Raw genomic sequence first — 20,527 nt, 5'->3', positions numbered from 1 at the left:
TTAAGGTAAAAAAAAAATCTTTCAAGAAAGCCCTGCACTATTGTTTATTTAAGTCTTTTGTGAACATTTCAGGTAGCTCTAAGATACCAGAAGGCATTTTATGTTTCTAACTACTTCAACACAATGTAGAAAAAATACTTCTAACATTTGAATGGGTAAGATTCTTATTTGATTGCTTATTTGGCATTAGAATTGATGCTCTTTTGCATAATGATATCCCATTGTTCAATGAGATCTGTATTTAAATAACAGGTAAATAACATGGCAGAGTTTTTCACAACTCAGTGTGAGTAGCCTTATCGTGACTTATGAAATACTAAAGAATCTTCCCAGAACATGAAACCATTCCCATGAACATGCTCCACTTTCTAATACTGTGGAAAAGTTGATGTAATTGAATTTCTATTCTGTCAACAATAAATTTATTTCATCTTGGCAAGGTGCCTTGTTTGAAAAGGTTGATCGTAGAAAAGGATGGGACATCAGGAACATGGAGGTTTAAATAGTGTTTCATTTTATAATCCAGAAAACAGTGTAATTGTCCCCTGTCATATCAGCAGTAGGAAGAATCCGAATGAGTTTGATTTGAATGCACATCATTGGGTCTACAAAGAGCCCACTGACATCAAGTAGTAAATTGTCCCAGATAATTTATTATTGAGAAATCATAATTCCAATTCTGTTACATTCATTTTTGTATTGTACCGGATCTTGTGCAAAAAGAAAAAGAGAAGATGAAGAAACTGTGCTAAGCGCATCAAAGTACTTCCTATGTGACAATAAAGTGGATGATGGTCTGTTCCACTCAGCAAAATTCTCAGAAGGAAAACTTTAATCACTTATCTTTAAATCCCATTCTTTTGTGATTTTACTGGATGTCTCTAAATAAATAGTTTATAATGTAAACAAAGTTAGAAAGTTGACTCAAATATTGGGAGAGAATAAATAACATGACTACCATCGATTTCCCGAAGACTTGGCCAAATTCTGCCTGCACTTTCAGCCTAACCTGCAGGGGGCAATAGCTTGACACGAATGACAACAAAGGCTGCTGAGCTATTAGTCTTGGATTTCTGACTATGACCCTGGAATGTTGTATAGGTTGGAAAGAGTGCTTAATTAATGTATATTGAAACAAAAGATCAGGTAAATTGTTTGATTTGTCTTCAAGCTATATTTTTAAACTAATCTAATTCATAACTGTTAGGTTTTTTTTTTCTTAAAGAGATTATCAAAGTTTCAGTAGACATATTCAGCTATCTCAAGAATTATCCTAAACACTAACTGTTTACTATGAAATATGTAATTTATGTTCTCAAAAAAGGGAGCAAAGGGAGCAAAAAATGAGTACAGTTTTCCATGTTAAGATAGGTGACAAAATTAGAGGAAATGTAGACTATTTAGATATTTATAATGAAAGAATGTCACATATCTAGATAATAAGCTCTCTATTCCTTTTTTAATCTTAAAATTACAAAGGGATGGGGAACATTACACTATTGTTTGAAATATATTTTCTTTCCCCTTATAAAACATTAATTTTGAAAACCAGTTTATATTTAAATATCATGATGGATAATTAGTAAGTGATCTCTTTTATTATCATAATTTTTATTACAGATAGAATTGAATTTATTGGCTATTGATAATCTACAATCTCCCTCCGCTGTCCCATATCACCACTCCTTCCCCAATCCCTCCACCTCCCCCATCAGCTGATCAGGAGACTGGAAACAGACCAAAAGGGGGTTTGGCTGGAGGGAATAATTGTAGAATTGAAAAAGAAAACTCTCCCCATCTCCTCCCTGCAATCACACTTAACATTCATTATGTCAATTTTCAATAATGCAAAATGTCTTGCCCAAGAGGCATCCTGATTTCAAGAAGTCAAAAGGGTACCTGGCATTAAACAACCTCGAGTCAATCCTGGTGGGATTAACTGGGCTGAGTTTCTATAAACTGCACATGCTATGGATCTACTTTGATCACAGTAAGGAAAAAAATGATAATAGATTTTTTTTTAAGAATTGCTGCACAGGAATGTTCCGTTTCTTTTATATAGCGGAGTTTAATTTTGATAAAAACCTTTTAAACCATCCTTTTCCCTCCACTATGGTAAAGATATGGTATCTATTTTTTGCTTTTCTTTAAGGAAGGAAAATAGGAGTTGCTTATACCGAGAAAGAAAATTTTATTCTCCAACACCCCCCCCCATTCTACTAAACCGTTTTAGTCGACATATGTTTGTTATCAGAGAGAGGTGCTGTGAACACACAGCCATTTTCTTAGCAGCTTTTTGACTGTATGTTACCATAGTCCCACAAGGCATTGGTCCTTTCCCATTGGGAAGTCATGAATAAGAGACTATGAAGCTTGCACGTCAGATCTTCCTCAATTAATCCACCATTAGCATGTTTGGGATCCACTACTGGATGGTTAACAGCAGCTTTTGTAACTGTATGCCGACCATACCCAATTATGCTCTGCTAAAAATGAACTCTTTGCAGACCAACCCTCTCGGGCTGTCAGTGTTTTCCGTTTTCCTATTTTAACGTTTGTGTATAGTGGCAGGCGACAGATGGTGTAGATCAGATCGATTTGATTGCATTAGATGATTTTTTTTTTTCCTTTCCCCACTCCTTTCTGGAAGCTCGCATCAGCTGAAGGCTATCGCCTGGGACTCCTTGGAAGCGTGAGCAAGCCGCCACCACGCGAAGGCACTGGGGCACAGCCAGCGCGAGGCACCGAGGTCCCTTCCCAGGGCTTGTTAACACTGTAACCCGGCACTCCGAAGGAAGCAGCTCCCACTGCCCAGAGCCTACCTCACCGCTCATCAGATGACTCTGGTTTCCACACACGGTTGGAGTCCCGCTTGAAACCTGGATTTAGAGGGTAAGCACTTCAATCGAGATGGATTTGTGACAGTTACTTTGCTATACCGCAAGACAAATCTCAGCAAACGTACAGGATGTAGGATGTGTGGAAGAGGGAGACTATGTTTACATCGATAAATGTGTTTCTTTTTGTCTGAGGAGAGTATTATTCAGTAAAGATGTGTATAGTGTTTTTCCATTGATTGTAAGAGTCGACTACCATCCTCCTCCCGATTTTTTCCCTCTCCTTGGTGTTTCCCCCCTTTCTACTTGAGAGGGAAGGAGAGAGGAAGAGGGAGGGAGGCAAGGGGGAGGGGGAGAGAGAGAGAAGCATTTCTGCTTTAGCTTAATTGGCTTATTTCCTCAAACCGATTGCTTTGTCGTGTTTCTTTCTGTATATTTGGTTGCAAATTACCAAGCGTTTAACTGGGATGGGTGTTGGAGTGTGGGGGACAGGGTGGGAAAGTAGTGGGGACTGGCAGTCAGTCGCGGTGGCCTTGGGAGATCAAAAGGTGCTGAAAACCCCTGCCCGCAAAACACACCTCTAGTTATTGGGGAGCTAGAGAAATGTAGATTCTAATAAACATGGCTTGCAGGAGTCCATGAACAAAGGTACTTAATGCGGACCTAAGCCTCCGTTGCTATTGCTCCGCTAGCGGTATCTAAATATTCAAAAGCAAAGTGTAAGTTGATCAACAAACGCCCTGGTGGTATTGGGCTTTTTTCCCTTTTCTGTTTTTGTGTGGAGGGTGGAGAAGGGAGGAGGGTGGATGGGTGGGGGAAATCCGACAGCTTAAGGAGGTTTGAATTGAATATGCACCCAGCGGCAGTGGTCTCGTAGGAAATGGTGTTCTCGTAAGTCAGGCTGCCCCGCTGAAGCACGAGAGAGCTTTGGTTAGAGCTCAGAGCGTCAGTTCTGCTGCGAGTGCTGCCGGCAGTCGGCCCGGGCTGAGCTGTCCACTCGTCCAGGTGCTGAAGCTGGTGGAACATTTGGGTAGGTAGAGAAAGGGCTGGCACTGGTTACTTGGATAAAAAGCGTTATCAACTACGTTGTTCTAGTTTCTTAAAGCGTGTGAGTCTGTGAGTCGGTGTGTGCATGTATTTTATTTCAATTGTAAGGAAGCAAAACTAAAGGAGATTACTCAGGAAGCATTGAAAATCTGTGTGGGTATTTATACTGTGATTCTGATATGCCATGTATTGCTGTGGATGTATGTATTATGTATATGTGTTTGTGTGCATGTGTGTGGTGTATATACATCTTAATAATCCTCTTTAATTCAAAAAATGTTCCATTTACTAAATCAAAATGTATCTATATAATGTGTTTCTTGTTTTCCTTTTAATGTTAGTTGGGATTTAAATGGAAGAGTTCAGGAGCAAATGTACACTTTGCTCATAGACTATTGCATTACTTTCCCTAAGGGCTTTTGTTTCTAGGAGTTCAAGCTGAAGAGAACCTGTCAGCTTTCTGTGTGTGTGTGTGTGTGTGTGTGTGTGTGTGTTTGTGTGTGTGTGTGTGTGTGCGTGTGTTTGGTTGTAGCACCCCCAGAGAAAAGCTCCACTTTATAGCTATGTTAGGTAATGGCAGAAAATAGTGAATATTTATTTGTTTAATTGGCATCTGTATTTTTGTGAAAGGTGTACTTAAGAGTCATCTGAAAATACTGTAAAATTAGCTATTAACTGGGCAATGCTCCTTTTCTTTCGAGTTGTTTTAGGCACCAGATATTATATATTAAACAACTGTTCATAAAACCTAGAATTCATGTTGGTTTTTCTACTTTAACATGTCAGGAAAATGATGAGTTGGTGTCTCTGGAGAAGTAATATATTTAAAGAAAAAATTGTAAGATCAAGCACAAACTAAGTGCCTTAAATTGCAACCAGGTCAGTTTGAGATGAGTTGTGGTAGTGGGAGAGATTCTGTTATATAATTACTCCTTGATGAAGAGCTATTTGCACTTACATAATTTAAGGAATCATAATGTCTATTGCCATGTTTCCATATCCCCTCCCTATTCCACCACATGGATGTACTTCCATGTATTTGAGAGTAAAGGGAAAAACAAATAGAGAACTTTCTAATGGAGCTACAACATGTCTTGGGTAGTGACGTTGCACTTGTCCATTTTATTTAGTGAACAATAAACCCTTATTATCAGAATATTCATTGCAGGGTCTTAAGACAAAGCTTTTCCAGTAAGAGCCATATTGATCTTCAAAGAATCTCTCTCTGAAAGCCAAAATTACAGTCACTTTACAAATGAGTTTTTGTTTTGTTTTGTTTTGTTTTCCTTAAAATAATTTTTTATGAAGACAGCCTCAAAGGCTTTTCTGTAGAGGTGTTCACAACAACTGCACAGCAATGCATTTATACTGTATATTAAAAAGGTGGGCTATGGAATTACACATGGGTACTACAAAACGATGCCTAAATCACATAAACTCTACCAGCTTGTCAACTCCGTGCATTCTGATACTATGGAAAATGAGTTTAATTATTTTGTGCTTTGAAGCTTTTTTTCCCTTCAAAATCATTATGTTGTATAGCTGTAAGGCCTTCAAAGGAGAGATGCCTATTTTTGTAGATCTATAAGTATTTGATTTCAAGTAGTAAATTGAATGGGTGTTTATTTTCTGTGATCTTGGGCTTGAGAAAATGCATTTCCAAAACACACTGCTGAAAATTTCACCCATGCATGACCCTATCTTTATTTGAGCCTCACTTCTTAAAGCCGTCTAGGCAAATACATTTGTAATATTTGTGTGCTTAACTATGCATGTCTCTTACAGGGCTCTCTCGCTGCCATGACACTCAATCAAAGCACCTAGAGTGGGCTGGCCGAGACCAGAGCGGGTACCGAGCAGAACAAGTCCAGAGGAAGGCACTGGGAGAGCACCAGGTAAACTAAAGGTTACTTGTCACGCCCACTCCGTGCCCAAAGAGCCTTCCCACATCCTCCTTCCTCACTGGGAAGAGAGCACTCTTCTCCTGTATTAAGTGCTTGGTTTTGTGATTTGTCTTTCAGAATTGGAAATAGAGCAGCCATTTGGATTTGGGCAGGAAGCAGCAGAGCACAGCTTTGGATCCTTCTTTAGGGAAATCGAGTTATGGATTTATGGTCCCGGTCAAGCTCAGCCCAGCCCCAGCCAGGGGCGGGCTCAGCAGCAAGAGTTCTGGTGGCGGCGGCGGCAGTAGCAGCGGCAGCGGTAGCAGCGGCAGCAGCAGCTTGGTCCTCTGACTCTCTTCGGTGACGGGTATTCTTGGGTGGATAATACGGATTACGTTGTTATTGCTTAAGAATACGCGTAGTCGAGGAGAGTACCAGCGGCAGGCGGGCAGCGGCCGCCCCTTCAGCCCACCAGCTGGCCTCTAAACGCCTGTGGTTGCCAAGGTAGCACTTTTTTGATCTTTTCCTTTCCTCGTTGTTTTCGCTCTGGGTCGCGTGTTAGTTGATTAGTAGACACATCCCACCAGAAAGGCTCTGCGCGCCCTGCCTCTGGTGACTGGGGCTGTAGAATGGGTCCGCACAGGGGCGCGGGGGTCCAGGAGGAGGGGAGGGGCGGGGAAAGGATGGGTGTCTGCTCAGCGGAGCCTGCGCGGAGTTTTGGCGTCCCCGGCCTGCTCTTTTCCTCTCCTCGCTGGGGTGTGGCTTGGGGGAGAGACGGGGACTGAGCGAGCCTCTAAAGTTGGGAATGACTGAAAGGCCTTGAGCAGTTTGGCAGCTTCGCGAGCGAGAAGCAGGAGCTCCGCAGAGGGTCGCTAGGGGCTGCCTCCGCAGAAAGGGCGTGTCCGTGGGCGAAGGTGCCCCCGCAAGCTGCGGAAGCTCGTGACTTCGCGAATCCCGGCCTGGGGCGGTGCCGGAGCCCCACCCCCGCGGCGGTGCCACTGCGCAGCTAGAAGTGGAGACCCGGGCTGAGCACTGGGGGTGGGGGAGTGGGGCGGAGTGGGGGGGGGGAGGGGGGGAGAATGACAGAGGCCTGGGTCCGCGCAGAACTTCCAGATTGGAAGCGTGTGGCGGGTCTCCTGAGGGACCCATACTTTCTTTGCGGATTCTCCGCGAAGGGGTGGAGAAACAGAATGAGAAGCGGATTGGTTGCGGTGTGGCACAGAGCTGGAACCTTCCTGAAAGTGGTTGGGGCAGGCAGTGACTGTTCAGCCGTCCAGTTTCTTTGGGACACCTCTTCAGCGCTGTCTTCCCTGCCTCTGCTTTTAGGACGAGTCTCAAACACCAACAAACCCAAGGCATGTTCCCCCTCTCAGGTCTGCTGCGAAGGGACGAGAGGAAGAGCGAGCCTTTCCCTTTTACCACTTGCAGTTTTGTTTGTTTGTTTCGAATACTAATGGACGATAAAACCATACGGATGTGCCCCCTCCTAGTGAAGAGCAAGCAACTACCCACCGATCCCCCCCCAAGCACGCCCAGACACTCCCGGGGACAACCGGATATGGCAGGAGTTGAGATGCCCAAGATGGAGCTGGGAGAGTTGATCCACCATACAGGAGGAGGAGGGTCGAGGAGGCTGGAGCTCCCAGCTCTTGCCGGCAGCGGACCACGCAGCTCTGCACCTCTCCTTTCCTCCTTGCGAGGCGCCAGGGCCCTCCCGGTCGTGGCACTTCAAAGGTAGGAGGAGAAAATGCTGGGGACAAGAATGCACTGGCGGCCAGAAGGTTCCACTAGGGTCAGCAAGAGCCTGCTGGGACTCTAAATCCAGGTTTCCTCCCTGCGTGGTGCCGTCGGTGGTGCAAGGGATGCGAAGACTGAATTTCTGAGAAGTCGAAGCTGCAGGAGAAAACAAACAAAAACAACAAAATGGGAAGCCTGCGACGCTCTCTCGCGCGGCGTTCCCAGACCAGCTCTAAGCTAAGCTACGCCCCAGACACCTTTTCCCTTTGGAGGACGCCTTTCCTGGGCGCGACGTGCACGTACCCGCACTGAGTTCTTGCCAACAAGGGCAGCTCTGAGCCCTGGAGAGCGAGGTGCTTCGAAGAAGGCAGGCACACTCGCATGCTTTCCCATGTAGAGCTTTGCGTTTCTTTTAGTACTTTGGATTCCTAGTGAGGGGTACAAGGCGCCACTCCTCTCCTGACCCTATTTCCACTACACCGCGTCTGATCCCACAGTTACTCGCGGGGTATCTACACTCACAGCTTTTGAGCTCAGGGAAAGTTGTTTGCGAGGAAAATGAGTGGGGACCTTCTGAGAAGCTCCCAGGGCAAGTCCCTTTAAGGAAGGAATTGAAGTAGAAAAGAAAGCACAAATATGGTATCTCTGCACTCGACATTCTCTCACTAGCAAGAGAATGTGTGACTACTGTTCTTCCCTTCATTGTTCCATGAATTATCCTCTTTCCATAGGGATACACCAGTTGGTGATTAAGGGCTTGTTATGTATTCAACAAAATTCAATATGTCTGCTGGTGGCATTGTTTTATTGGGAAATTGGGAAAGTAGAGAGCCACATAATCTAGTAACTAGGTGATCTTTGGAAAGTTAGCCTCATGCTGCTGGTTGACTAGTAAGTGTATAAGATTTGAAAGAAAGGAAGCTGGGGGCCTAGTGATAGAGTTTTCCGGAAATGAAAGGTAATACTCTGGCATTCGTTGAGAGACTGAGGAAGAACTTTTAAAAACAAGCTATTTCATTCAGTTCTTTGCCAGTGGGACTTTAGCTTATGATTGCATTTGCTTCATAAATGAATAATACTTTTTTAAGTGGAATAATTGTAAATGTTAGTGATGAAATCTAAAGGAAACCTCTACTCATCTCATGGTCAACAACAAGTATTTGATTTTCTTGGTTCAAGTGGTTTCAATACTTATCTCATTGCTCTCTTTCCTTTGCAGAATTATCTTCTTATAAAAGTTTCCATTAGGTGTCAGTCTGACTGAGCTGGTTCCTATTTAAATTTGAAAAGAAAATAAAACATTTTTTAAAAACTAAATTGGGCCTTTATAGATAAGGGGGGAAGGCCCAAAACTTTATTCAGTTGAAATTGCTGTAGTTAATTGTTTTATTACAGTCAACTTGTTTTCCTCAGAAAAGAGAATTTGAAAGTATATCACTACAAGCTGGTTGTCACTTTTGCCCTGTCAGTATTCATAGACAAGATTAAAGAAGTGCAAAGTGATTGTGTGTGTTTTTCAAGCTAGATCCAAGTGATTTTAAGAAATTATAATACCTGGATTTTCAGTTGATGTCCAAATACTAGAAGGATATACAACGTTTTTCTAAAATTTGGTTTGCTTTACAAAAGTGATAGAATTTCTACCTGAGAAAAGCATATGGATACAGCTTAGACTATTCTTTGATAGTAATACATAGGGCACAATGGAGGGGGAGGGAGAAAACTTATGAAAATTTCCTTTTTTTACTACTATTTTTACTTTAGTTATCTCCACCTATGTACTCAAAATTTTATGAACACAGTTTCTGGCTTAGAGGTGGAAGATTTTAGGTTTCCCATTGAGATTTGTATACTGTCTGTGAACACTCACATTTATACTGTGATATTCATTAGTAGGTGTAAAATACATGATCTTGGTTAATGGTTTACTACTGAGTCTCAGGTAAGGAGTTTGATGGAAACCGTTTTACAAACAATTTACTGATTTTATTCCTTGTGTCTGTGAATTGTGTTCTGATACTGTTGCTTGAATAGACCTGCAGGGAGTGGTGGTATTCATGATTAAAGATCCCTTGAGGATCATGCCAACCTCTATGTGAATATTACACTGTTTAATCATGAATACACACACACATACACACACACATATGTATGTATGTGTATTAGGCAGATGATTCTGGACAAGTACATTTTTAAATAAATAATCATGTCCTGGAACCAGGATTTCTCCCCAAGTCCACTGTTTGCTTTAGAATGATATGGTTCTTGGTGTCACAGCAGTGCCAATCTAGAACCAGAAAAGAACTGTCAATGAATGTCCAGGTAAAGGAGAGCAATGAGGAAGTAGCATTTTGATGGAAAGAAAATTCCATAAACTATACAAACATTTTTGTTTTTATTATATTGCACATCAGTAATGGTAATTTTTCAAAAATAAAAATAGACTTTTTTGTCTAGGTATATATTGAGGAAAATTTTGTGTTTTTATGTAAGATACAGGAGAAGGTCTAAAGATATAGAAGACAGTATAAGACCGTCACAATTATTCACCAACTTTTTAATAATACAGTTTTAGTGGCCATAATACCATAGAAATGACAGAACGATGATTTTACACTGTTAGAGAGTAGTGTAATCTGCACATATGAAGGTACATTTATTTTGGTAATAAACATTTTTAATTAAAAATAAAACATATTAGTGATAGAATACTTCAAAACTTTTTTATTATTGTATTTAGCTATCACATTTAGTTATTGGTTGCTATACACTTATTAACATAAATGCTAAATAGCTTTTAAGCAAAAAGTTTTATAGTATAATTTTTAAAAAAATGTTTTGAGATTTTTCTCTTGACACTTATATTTTAAATGACTTATAATTCTTCAATTTCAATCTATAAAACACTGTGTGAATGTATAAGCTTTTTAATTGAAAAAACATTGCAATCATCCAAAAATTATCGGTTAAAAAACAGATATTGTGAAATTCTAAGTTTCTTGAACTATATTTAGTACCTGGTGATTAGTTGAGTTTGTTAAGTGTAGTTTAACAACAGAACCAATGGATCTCTAATATTTGTATTGTTGCCCAGATTAAAAATATATGAATACCCAAATCTTTTGAGTTCTGAGTTCAATTATATTCTGATTAATAATGAGAGCTATGTAAGACAGTCTTCAAAATCAACAAAAAATATTTTACTAGCTCTATAAGTGCAAAGACAAAGATTTTCATTTGCTGTGTTTGTGGAAATACCTTTTGAGGCTCGGTGACATGCACACTGTCTGCAAATTTACACACCTACTACCTACAGCTAGAACCAAAAGTTAAAAAACAAAAACAAAAAAACCCCTAAGAATAAACTATAAACTTTATAACATTCAAAGGATTTTAAATAAGGTTTACTCTATTTATTTTATTAGCTTCAAATTAGTACCGAATCTCAGTTAAATTTCACACTAAAAACTACATATATCGCCATAATCTATTTACTAATACTATGTTCTTGGTTAATATACAGTTAATATCATAATACAGTTTTTAAAAAGTTGACAAATTATATTACAATAGTGGCATAATTGCATAATTTGAAAATAGTGTCTTTTTTAAAACTTGAATTAAATATGTGCTCTTAGGAGACATTGTTTCCAAAAAATATTTTTGTAACAATGATATAATTTAATTGGAAAATTGATACTCTTGAAATTTTTTGTTTCTTTAAATTTATGTCCAAATACCTGAGGGAAAAGTAATTGTTTGAGGTCTATTTTTATATTTGTGAGCAAAATGTGGCCAATTTCATGGATTAGTTCAAACAAGTCCCAAGATCAACTAAAGTTACTTATTTAAGATAGTTTCTGTATATCTACCAAACATTCCATTTATTTTTGGAATCTAAGAAGAATGAATGAATAAATGAATGTCATAACTGATACTCTGAGAAACATGCATGCAAAATATTTTCTTTTGTAACAGAAATATATTAGGGTAAGACTTCTAAATATTTTGGATTGTTTTATGCACAACTACAGGGGAATTAAATTTTAAAATGCTTACTATGGGTCCAGTTTCATGCACAATTTATTTACTCTTTTAAAGAGGCTTTGTAAGTGTTTACAAAGACAAAGCAAATTACAGAATTGAGGCAGTTCTATGGAAAAACCTCAAATCTCATTTTTTCCTCTGTTATATGATGCTTGAGGTGAAAAGAACTTTGGAATAAAAGCTGGAAAATCTGATTTTGAGTACAGGGTCAGTTGTGAATGATGACAATGGACAAACCACAAAGCTTGCCTGGCCCTCGGTGTCTCATGCACAACAAGGAGGGCTAGATTTATAGTCTCTCAAGGTCCTTCTACCTGCTATGGACTCCATTTAAAAGAAAGCCTTTTGCTGGGGGGGGGGGGGGCCTGCTAAATTCTTCTCTTCATTTTATATGTGGATGGTGTGCAAATCAATAGCACAACTAAGAAAGAAGCTTTAAAAAAGACAAATCTTTCAAATGCACCCACCAGCATATTTTATCTTGATAGCAAACAGGAAAATGGTCTTCAAGGTTTTTACTTAAATTTTTAAAACATGAAATACATGGAAACATATTTGTCACTTCTTTGCCATTCAGTTTCTATTTGAAGTTTTGGCAGGAAAGAAAATCCCCAAAGAATGACTTACAGATTCATCCTAGTGTGTTATTGTGAAAATGCATGTATTCGCTATATGTGTAATGTATCTGAGGCTCTCTAAACCAGGGATCCACCTCAGAAACATTTCAACTTAAAAAGACCAAATCGCAAATAACTCTTTTCAAAGTCAATGTATATAATTGTAGTTCATGAAGAATAAGCACTGGGCCTTTTAAAATGTTTGTTCTGTGTGTAAATGTTTATGCTATTAAGTTTAATTATGATTTTTAGAGGAGTGGGGAAATTATTATTATTATTTGCATTCTAAAACAAGAGCTAGTATCTGTGTGGGATATTTAATTCTGAAATAGCATAGCAGTGCTAAAGCTTTTTAAAATACCTGGTCCCATATCTGGCACATGATAGGTGTTCAAAAATATCATTAATTTAGTAAAAGAATATTATTATTTCAGGATATGTTAATGTAGAATTTTACAGTTTTCCCTATAGTTAATATCTTTTTAAAAGTAGCTAATCCATAAAATGGCTGTTGAATTGCATATATTTAAGTTTAACTTAATGTAAATCGTTAATTCCCAATATTGCTTATGAATAGTGCACTTATTCTTTTTTTTAAGATAGAAAACTCATTTTCTCTGATTATCAGATACAGCTTCTAAATAATTGAACAATCTAAGAGAACATTTTTTTAAAGGTGCTATTCTTTTTGGAACTATAAGTAACTGTTTAATCTGGAATTATTTTATTCCATGTGATTTTTGATGTAAATATGCTACCTAATATATTTTATTTAATATTAAATGTATAAGTACTTGTAAGAATTCATAAATTTTTAACAAATAATCAACTGAAAATCATTTTAGCCAATATAATAATTACTGTGATAGATATATTTCCAATGGTAAGGATTATACAGTATTTTTTCAATACTTATTAGCAAGGCAAATTTAAGTTACAAGCAAAATTAAATTATAGTTTTATTTGAAAGGTGTTACTCTCTTGGGTGTTCCAAGTATAGTTAATACAAGTTGACCTTATAACCACAAAATAATATACCCATTCTCTAAAAATTAAAATAATATGGCTTGTCAGCTATAACTTTATTCAGATAATTTACATATGTTTCATCTACAGTTTAGTGATGGATATGATACTTTACATCCATTTGAGAATTTGAGAATAGGTTCAATACAAATTTGTATAAAGTTTTCAAAAGCATTTGATTTCAAAAAGATTTCTCATGGTAGAAATGCAAAGTTTGGAAACTATTCATTATATTTTTATTAAGATATCTCATATTCCTTTCAGTTGCTGGATGTGGTTGTCCAAAACAACTTTGAGAGTGTTTAATACTAGGTATTAGGACGGAGTCAAAATATAAGGATTCTTTACACTGAAAGAAACAGGTTTTTGTTAGTTGTGGCTACTATATTAAAAATCAGGGTTGATGCTAAATTTTTGAGACAGTTTCACATTTAGATCTGACAATTTGTGCAGATAACAATTGAATTGGACAAGAGACAAGGGACAATGATAGCAAGTAACAATATTAAGGATGTGGACCATGGAGAGGATTGTGCAGTTATGGTGATGTGTTAAAGAAACCATAATGAAATTATTGTTGGCTATTTTATTGGCAGATCTAGTAGCTTGTGATGGGAAGTTGACAATATTGGCTTTATATAGTGTATCTATACAGTAGGAATGCTTTCATAGTATTCAAATCTTCTTGCTTTTACTTAGATCAAAAGTCATGTGCCGGTATAGAGGTGTGAATCAATTAAAATAGAAATAGTGTCTGTGTAAAATAGGCATAGTTTATAGGTAGAAAACCGAGAAAGGAATGGACTCTGGATGTTTCACAAGTCAAAGGAAAGCCATCAGTCTTGAAAAGACAAACTTATGGAAAATTAAGCCTAAGAGGCACATGGCTTAAAAGAGACAGTCTTTTCATCCATTTTTCTATGGAAAATGTATGTTATATTTGAAACTGTACTTTAGAAATAAAGTAACCTAGGGGAATTTATTTAAGAGTGTATTAGCACTATCTCTCAATATAAAATGCAGAATTTGGATTTTCCTATTCACTGCAATTGATTACATTTTAGGGATGAGGGTATTTGTTAATTAACCATGGCAATGATATAGGAGATTGACATGCTTGTTCTTCTCTGGCTCAGCCTGTGTAACCAAAGACACAGCATTTCCACTTGATCATTTGTTATCTTTTGATAGAATTATTTTCCAGTCTATTATCCACACAGAATACAAAATTTTGTGAGTCTTATAAGCCCATAGTAAATTCATATGATTTTTAGTTGTTATGGTTACTTTCTATCTCAAATCCAGTTATTTGGTGTCTGGTCCTACATCCATGTTTTATACATGATATTTTCACAACACAGAGAATCTAAGTAACTTCCCCATGGATACCCAAATAATATTTGAAACCCATTTTCTAAGTCCTCTTTGGATGTTTTCTTTCTAATACATCACACTAAAACTTCAATATTGGAGTTTTTCTTCCAACTCTACTCTTCCTGGTATCTGGCAATAATTCTTACATTCTTCATACTAGTCAGTTATTCATCTGATTTAACCTTTTTCAAGCTTAAATATTGTATATATAGATGTGAATGTGCCAATAGATTCCAAAGGTCTTAGTGTGCTTATTCTTATGTATATATTTTTCAAAACCTAGAAAGATTTTATAGGCCAAATTAATAATGTAGAAATCATAGAAATCATAGTTAAAGGAATAGCTTGATCTTTAACCAAGTTGCAAATATTTTAGTAAAACAAAGAAAATTTTAATATAAATTACATTAACTCAATTTAATAAGCTTCCAAATGAAAGTATTGGCTCAGAAATTAGAATGACAAGTATTTGTCATGAAGTATATTCAATGGAAAATTAAAAATGAGATTACCAAATGCTGACCCAATGATGTGCTCACATCAAAGAACATTAATAAAATCACATTTTAATGTATAAATTAAAATTGTATTTATGCTTTTATTCCATTTTTAAATATTCAAAGCTGTCTTATTAAATAAAGACAGACTGACTCTTGGAGCAAAATCAAAATAAAATTCTCAGTTTTATACTAAAACCTTGTCCACTGCTGTTGTGCTATTTATGCAGATTGTATGGTGGTCATCCACTGATACATCTGTGTTACCTATGGTGTTACTCATTTAGGATGCCAAGAGAGTGATTTCTTGCTGTGGTCACCCAACTTATCAAAGAAATGTACTTCTTATACTTGAAAGACAAAAGCTCCCAAATCAGAGCTCTATCACAGCAGTAAGCGTTTACTTGAAAAAATGGTGTAGCTATCATTGTTTTAAAATTTACCAAGACAAAATGATATCTTTTGACTACCTTGTCCCCATCAAAAGGTTTTCCCTTTTCTTTAATTATAAACTACAACCATAAGTAATTATACTCATTATTACTCAATTTCAAAAAAAATAAAATGTAGATACAACTGTAAGAAATAAGAGAAGTGGTGAGGGGGAAGAGAGAGAGAGAGAGAGAGAGAGATCATTTTCTGATCTACTTTGGTGCTGGATTGAAGGTAATACAGTGGCAAAATTGATTCAGGGAAGTAATACTTAAATAATCAGCATTTTGTTCAAGGAAAGATGTTTTATGGATTCCTATAATTTGGTCAAGAACAGAAGGCTTTAAAATTTGTAAAGGATAGATTTTAATCCTCAAACCAGCTAATTAAGCTTCTTCTGTACAACATACAGTTTTAAGTTAACAGTAATTAATAGAGCCAGCTTGGAACCTCAGGAAGCTAAAGCCAGCAAGTGCTTTTTGGTTCACTCAAGAGGATGCAGTTTGATTGCTGGCGCCAGTAAACAGGTTGGGAATTGTCAACATTGTAATTAGCAGCAAGTTTCTGGATTCTCAGCCTGCCAGACTAGTGGGCTGATGCTTGGAGCAGTTGCCCCAGGGGGGAGAGGGAAAAACAAAGGAAGGGAATTTGAGCAACCTTGCAATGCTCTGCCAGCATATGCCACTGGACCAGTGTTTTTCTTGGCAAAGGTCTATTTTAAGATATCTAGCAGTGGTTTCCACAAAATATGAAACTCACCATAGCAACCAAAATGGCAAGTATCTCAAAGAACCTTTTCTTGATTGGATATCAGATCAAACTGTGTCCAGAGCTATATTGCCTTATGGGCAGTATGCGCTGTGCTCTGCACAATGTGGTTATTATGAGCATTATTAAAAGGGTTAAAATCTGTTTTGGCAGCAATCCTGAAATACTCTGCCGAAAAGCCGTCAAAGAATAAGGTTACGCAAACCTTATTAACCCTTCGTGTAGTACAAACAGAAAGGAAATGTCAACCTGAGTACCACCAGGAATCCAATCCTCAACATTTAAATGATTATTTAAATGTAGTTTTCTTAAATCAAAGCCATGGGATCATGGTGGAGAAAGTTTGTTATAGATTTGAAATCCAAACAGTATCTGCAATGCTTCTAAGACTAAGGATTAATAAAGCTTATGGGTAATTTATAACCCAACTGAACAAAAATAAGGCTAGCTTCAGGAATCTACTTGATAAAAGTTCATGCACATACGTGTAAAATTTCACTGATCTTATAGCAGAATATGACCTGAAATAAATGATATATATACTCTGGTAGTTACAGGATAAGTACTAAATCCACCTACCTTGTGGCAAAAGCATAGTAACAATTTTTTTTTCTTTAAGGCAGCTCTGAAGTAAATTAATTTTACCTTCCACTTGAAAAAGGTCAAGGTTGCTGAGCATTGCTAAAATACACATATTAATTTCTCCCAAATAAAAAAGCTTAGAATCCTATCAGGGACATTCTTACTGTCACTTACTTTTGCCAAAATATGAGGAAGAGGCTTCGAAGAGATAAACAGGATGCAGAGACAAACAAAATAGCTTTCTTTACTGTAAAAAAAAAAGCATTCTTAAATGGATCAATGTGCTATATTAAGCAATTGCCATGTGGCCATTTCTGCTGCTGGATTATCAAAAGTACCCAAGAAATGGCTGTGTAGATTTGGCACCCAGGTGTCTGGTGTTGCATTTAGCAGACTCTTTTGTGGGGAGAAGGATTACTCATATTTGTTGGAGAGAGTGCAATTCTCTAATCCTCCTCCACAACAGAATCCTTGTTGGAGTGAACCAGCAACAGGATTCTTATCCACTCTCCTCTAGACTCTGAGGAATTCTCCACAATTATTTATTATTTTCAGTGGAATTAGATGCCTACAGGTGGCCTCATAATGTGCTTCCAGGCATACAACCTGCTGTAAATTTTTAAGTTACATTAACTCAGCAGTATGTTGTCTTATAACAACAGTTCATTCAGTTTATGAGGAAAGGGAGAAGGAAGCAGAAAGGCAGTCTTTCGTGTTAAGCACCATTACAGTTCTGTTCCACCCTGTTCTTCCTTTGACGTTAGTAAAGGATATTTTCCAGAAGCAGCACTGCTGGCTTGTTAGTGTGGGCTGCGCATCCTTATGGAATCAGGTGGGGGGTGGGGGGGAGACACAGCCAGCAGACCTCACTATAGTGTCTCAGGGACTGGTATAGTGGGTGTCAATTAAAAACAGATGCAGAGCAGTACTTTTTCTTTTTTTTTAAGGCCTTAAATGACTTCTGTTATTAAAAACTATTTTGTCTTTAGTGGTTTTTCATACTGTGTTAGAAAAAATTCAGCTCTATCAAGACATTTGGGTTTATCAAGTCTTTCTGCAATTTCTCCCCTAACACACATCCTATATGCTATAATTTTTTTTCCTGGCCTTTTAGGTTACCAATCGGTGAGAGAAGGAGGGGACTCCTTCATAACTTTTTTGTCATTGATATTCATGCTTATCCTGCCTTTATAATGATGCAATTGTCCACTCAATGTATACAGCCTATCACCCCTGCACATTTTAGGCTACGATTCTCAGAACTGATGAAAAAACAAAGATAATATACTTTAGGGGCAGAAATCAGATTAACATTTTAGGGGCAATACACAGGTCTATTTAAGCCTCAGAAGTCCTACTACTAGGTTATAAAACCTTTTTTCACGACCATAAACAGAATGAAATCTGTGTGTTACCATTCTAGTCTCATTAAGCCTGTAGCTTATACTACAAGTAACGATGATACATGCATTTTAAGTATATATTTTATGTGTACAAAGTCATATCTATATTATTAAAAACAAAACTTTTTAAAATGTAGAAACATGTTTTTATTTTCATGCCTGTACTACAGACATGGGCAAAATTAGTAACCTAAAGTCAATCTAACACTAACAAAGTTACCTGGCTCAATGCAAGGATATTTAGACCTCTCCACTTTTCATTTTATAGTATCTGACAAACATGCTGAGATCAAGCAGCTTATATGTTCAAGAGGTAGGATGTCTTTCAGAATAAATCAGTGAATATCTATTATGCATGTACTATTCATGAAGTATTCAGGTCTGTCAATATTTATTAAGCCCCTACTATGTTCCTGGAATTCTTCTAAATGTTAGAGTTATATTGCCCTGAAAGCATTCACGCCCTATAGGACAGCTCACAATTCAGGTTCTTAGGAGCTCTGTGGGGAATTCAAAAGAATGTAAAACAATATCCTCCTTTCAAGTAACTTACTAGATTGTGGTTAATAGAGCAAATATTAAATAGTGTAAATATGACTGTTGCTAGAAGCTATTACTATTGTCTCCATTCACCAGAAGACACTTACAATCACAGATATAATAATAATAATCCTCTATAGAAATGGATTTACTGTTTTTTTTCCCCTCAGAATATAGACACTTTTTCAAAACTTAATAGACCAAGGAAGTACTCGATAGGAAAAGAATAAAATACACATATTTTCACCTCAAAGCAAGTTACTCTATTACTATTCCTATATTATTGTAACACATTTATAATTACACAAAATTATATCCTAGCAAAAATTATTAGTGTATTTATGGTTATCATAAAATTTATTTTAGTAACTGTAAAATGATAGTGAATATCTCTAATTCCCAAATCCATTAATAATAATAGGTTCCAGAGTCAATAAATGTCTTTTGAGAACATGATAATAGCTTTATCAAAGAAAGTGCTAAAAGTACTATGCTACCGTTTAAATCAGTGGTTGTCAAAATGTGGTCCCTTGATCAGTCACCTAGCCTCACCTGGGAACTTCTTACAAATGCAGATTCTCGGTTGGCATTATGCGTCCAATGAATCTAAAACTCTGGAGGTGGGGTTCCTAATCTGTGTTTTAACAAGCCTGATTCTGATGCCTGCTAGAATTTGAGAAGCACTCCTTTCTATTGATTCAAGTCAGGTTCTTGCAACACTGATCCAAATCACTTAAGTTCTGTTGTAGATTTATAGTAACAAGTTATTATTATCAATTATAGCAGATATTTTAAATTAAAAATCAGAACTTTACCTGACTGGCAAATTCTGTAACATTTGGGAAATGTTTTAAACTTCCTTACATAGACCCTTATTAGTATTATATAATACTTTTTAATAGTACTCTTCCTGCTAATAACTTTATAATCATGATAGTATGTCTTGAATAGAACTTTCTCAGGACTTAAACTCTTCTCTTGATTTAAGTTATTATCATTGTGTTGGTATTATTATTATTATTATTATTATTATGTGGTAATGTTGTTATTGTGGTATTTTCAGCAGCTGCCCCAATTTTATTTTGGCATTAAATTGTGTCCCAGTTTAGAAGCAAGGAGAAATAGCTTCATTTTATAAAAGGCATAAAACAAGAATTTTAGATCTTATGTGCATGCGTGTGTGTGTGTGTGTGTGTGTGTGTGTGTGTGTGATAGTGTGTGATATGTGATTATCCTATGGACCATTATTAAAATTTTCTCATTCGTCTATGACACAAGGAATTTTTAAATTCTCATATTAAGAAATGTCCTGACCAAATTCTTTGAGCACTTACAAAATGTTCCAGTAATATAACAGTATAAAATAAATTTCCTAAATCTGTGTATTAGAACTACACTTGATAAAAATTTGCTCCTTAGGTTATTATATAATGGTAAAAATGAATGTTATTGGTTAAACAATTAGATTATATCAGTTCTCCTTATTCCAGGTGGAGACTGTTTCATAGAGCTGTAGACCACAGATTTTAGTTTGCTAGACCATAGCTTTCTGTTCAAGCTTTCATGGAAACACTAGAAATTCAAAAGCTAAAATGTTTAAAATGCAGCTCTCACATGCAGCAAATTGTTTCTTGTATATGATTTAATTTCAAATTTAAAAAGACGAGTATTAAACTATACCACTCTAAACTGTAAAGCCTAGAATAGTCCTCTGATCCATAAAAACTGACTTTTGTA

General features: G+C 37.0%; 1 protein-coding gene and 1 long non-coding RNA gene across 28 annotated transcripts in view; one reads left to right on the top strand and one right to left on the bottom strand.

Moving 5' to 3' along the window:
* Positions 1 to 533: 533 nt before the first annotated feature.
* Positions 534 to 20,527, bottom strand: part of LOC106968096 (keratinocyte proline-rich protein-like) — a 177,101-nt gene continuing 157,107 nt past the window's right edge. For 19 of the 27 annotated variants that reach the window (XM_053204016.1, XM_053204055.1, XM_053204040.1 and 16 more), the window contains 2 exons: positions 17,022 to 17,094; positions 534 to 8,776 (listed from right to left, as the gene is read on the bottom strand). In XM_053204016.1, the coding sequence (XP_053059991.1) occupies positions 6,326 to 7,237 (912 nt within the window). In that variant the 5' untranslated portion in view covers positions 7,238 to 8,776; positions 17,022 to 17,094 and the 3' untranslated portion in view covers positions 534 to 6,325. The remainder of the gene's footprint in view (positions 8,777 to 17,021; positions 17,095 to 20,527) is intronic. The other 8 variants (XM_053204058.1, XM_053204047.1, XM_053204005.1 and 5 more) reach the window with 1 other exon arrangement.
* On the top strand, positions 2,118 to 19,683 carry LOC128311946 (uncharacterized). The gene is made up of 3 exons (XR_008290694.1): positions 2,118 to 2,892; positions 5,670 to 5,779; positions 5,906 to 19,683. It is a non-coding gene; the product is annotated as an uncharacterized LOC128311946 (long non-coding RNA).

Source organism: Acinonyx jubatus, chromosome C1 (genome assembly GCF_027475565.1).
Source record: "Acinonyx jubatus isolate Ajub_Pintada_27869175 chromosome C1, VMU_Ajub_asm_v1.0, whole genome shotgun sequence".
Taxonomy (NCBI): Eukaryota; Metazoa; Chordata; class Mammalia; order Carnivora; family Felidae; genus Acinonyx; species Acinonyx jubatus.
The sequence above is the reverse complement of the archived record's forward strand: the minus strand, read 5'-3'. Positions and strand labels throughout refer to the sequence as shown.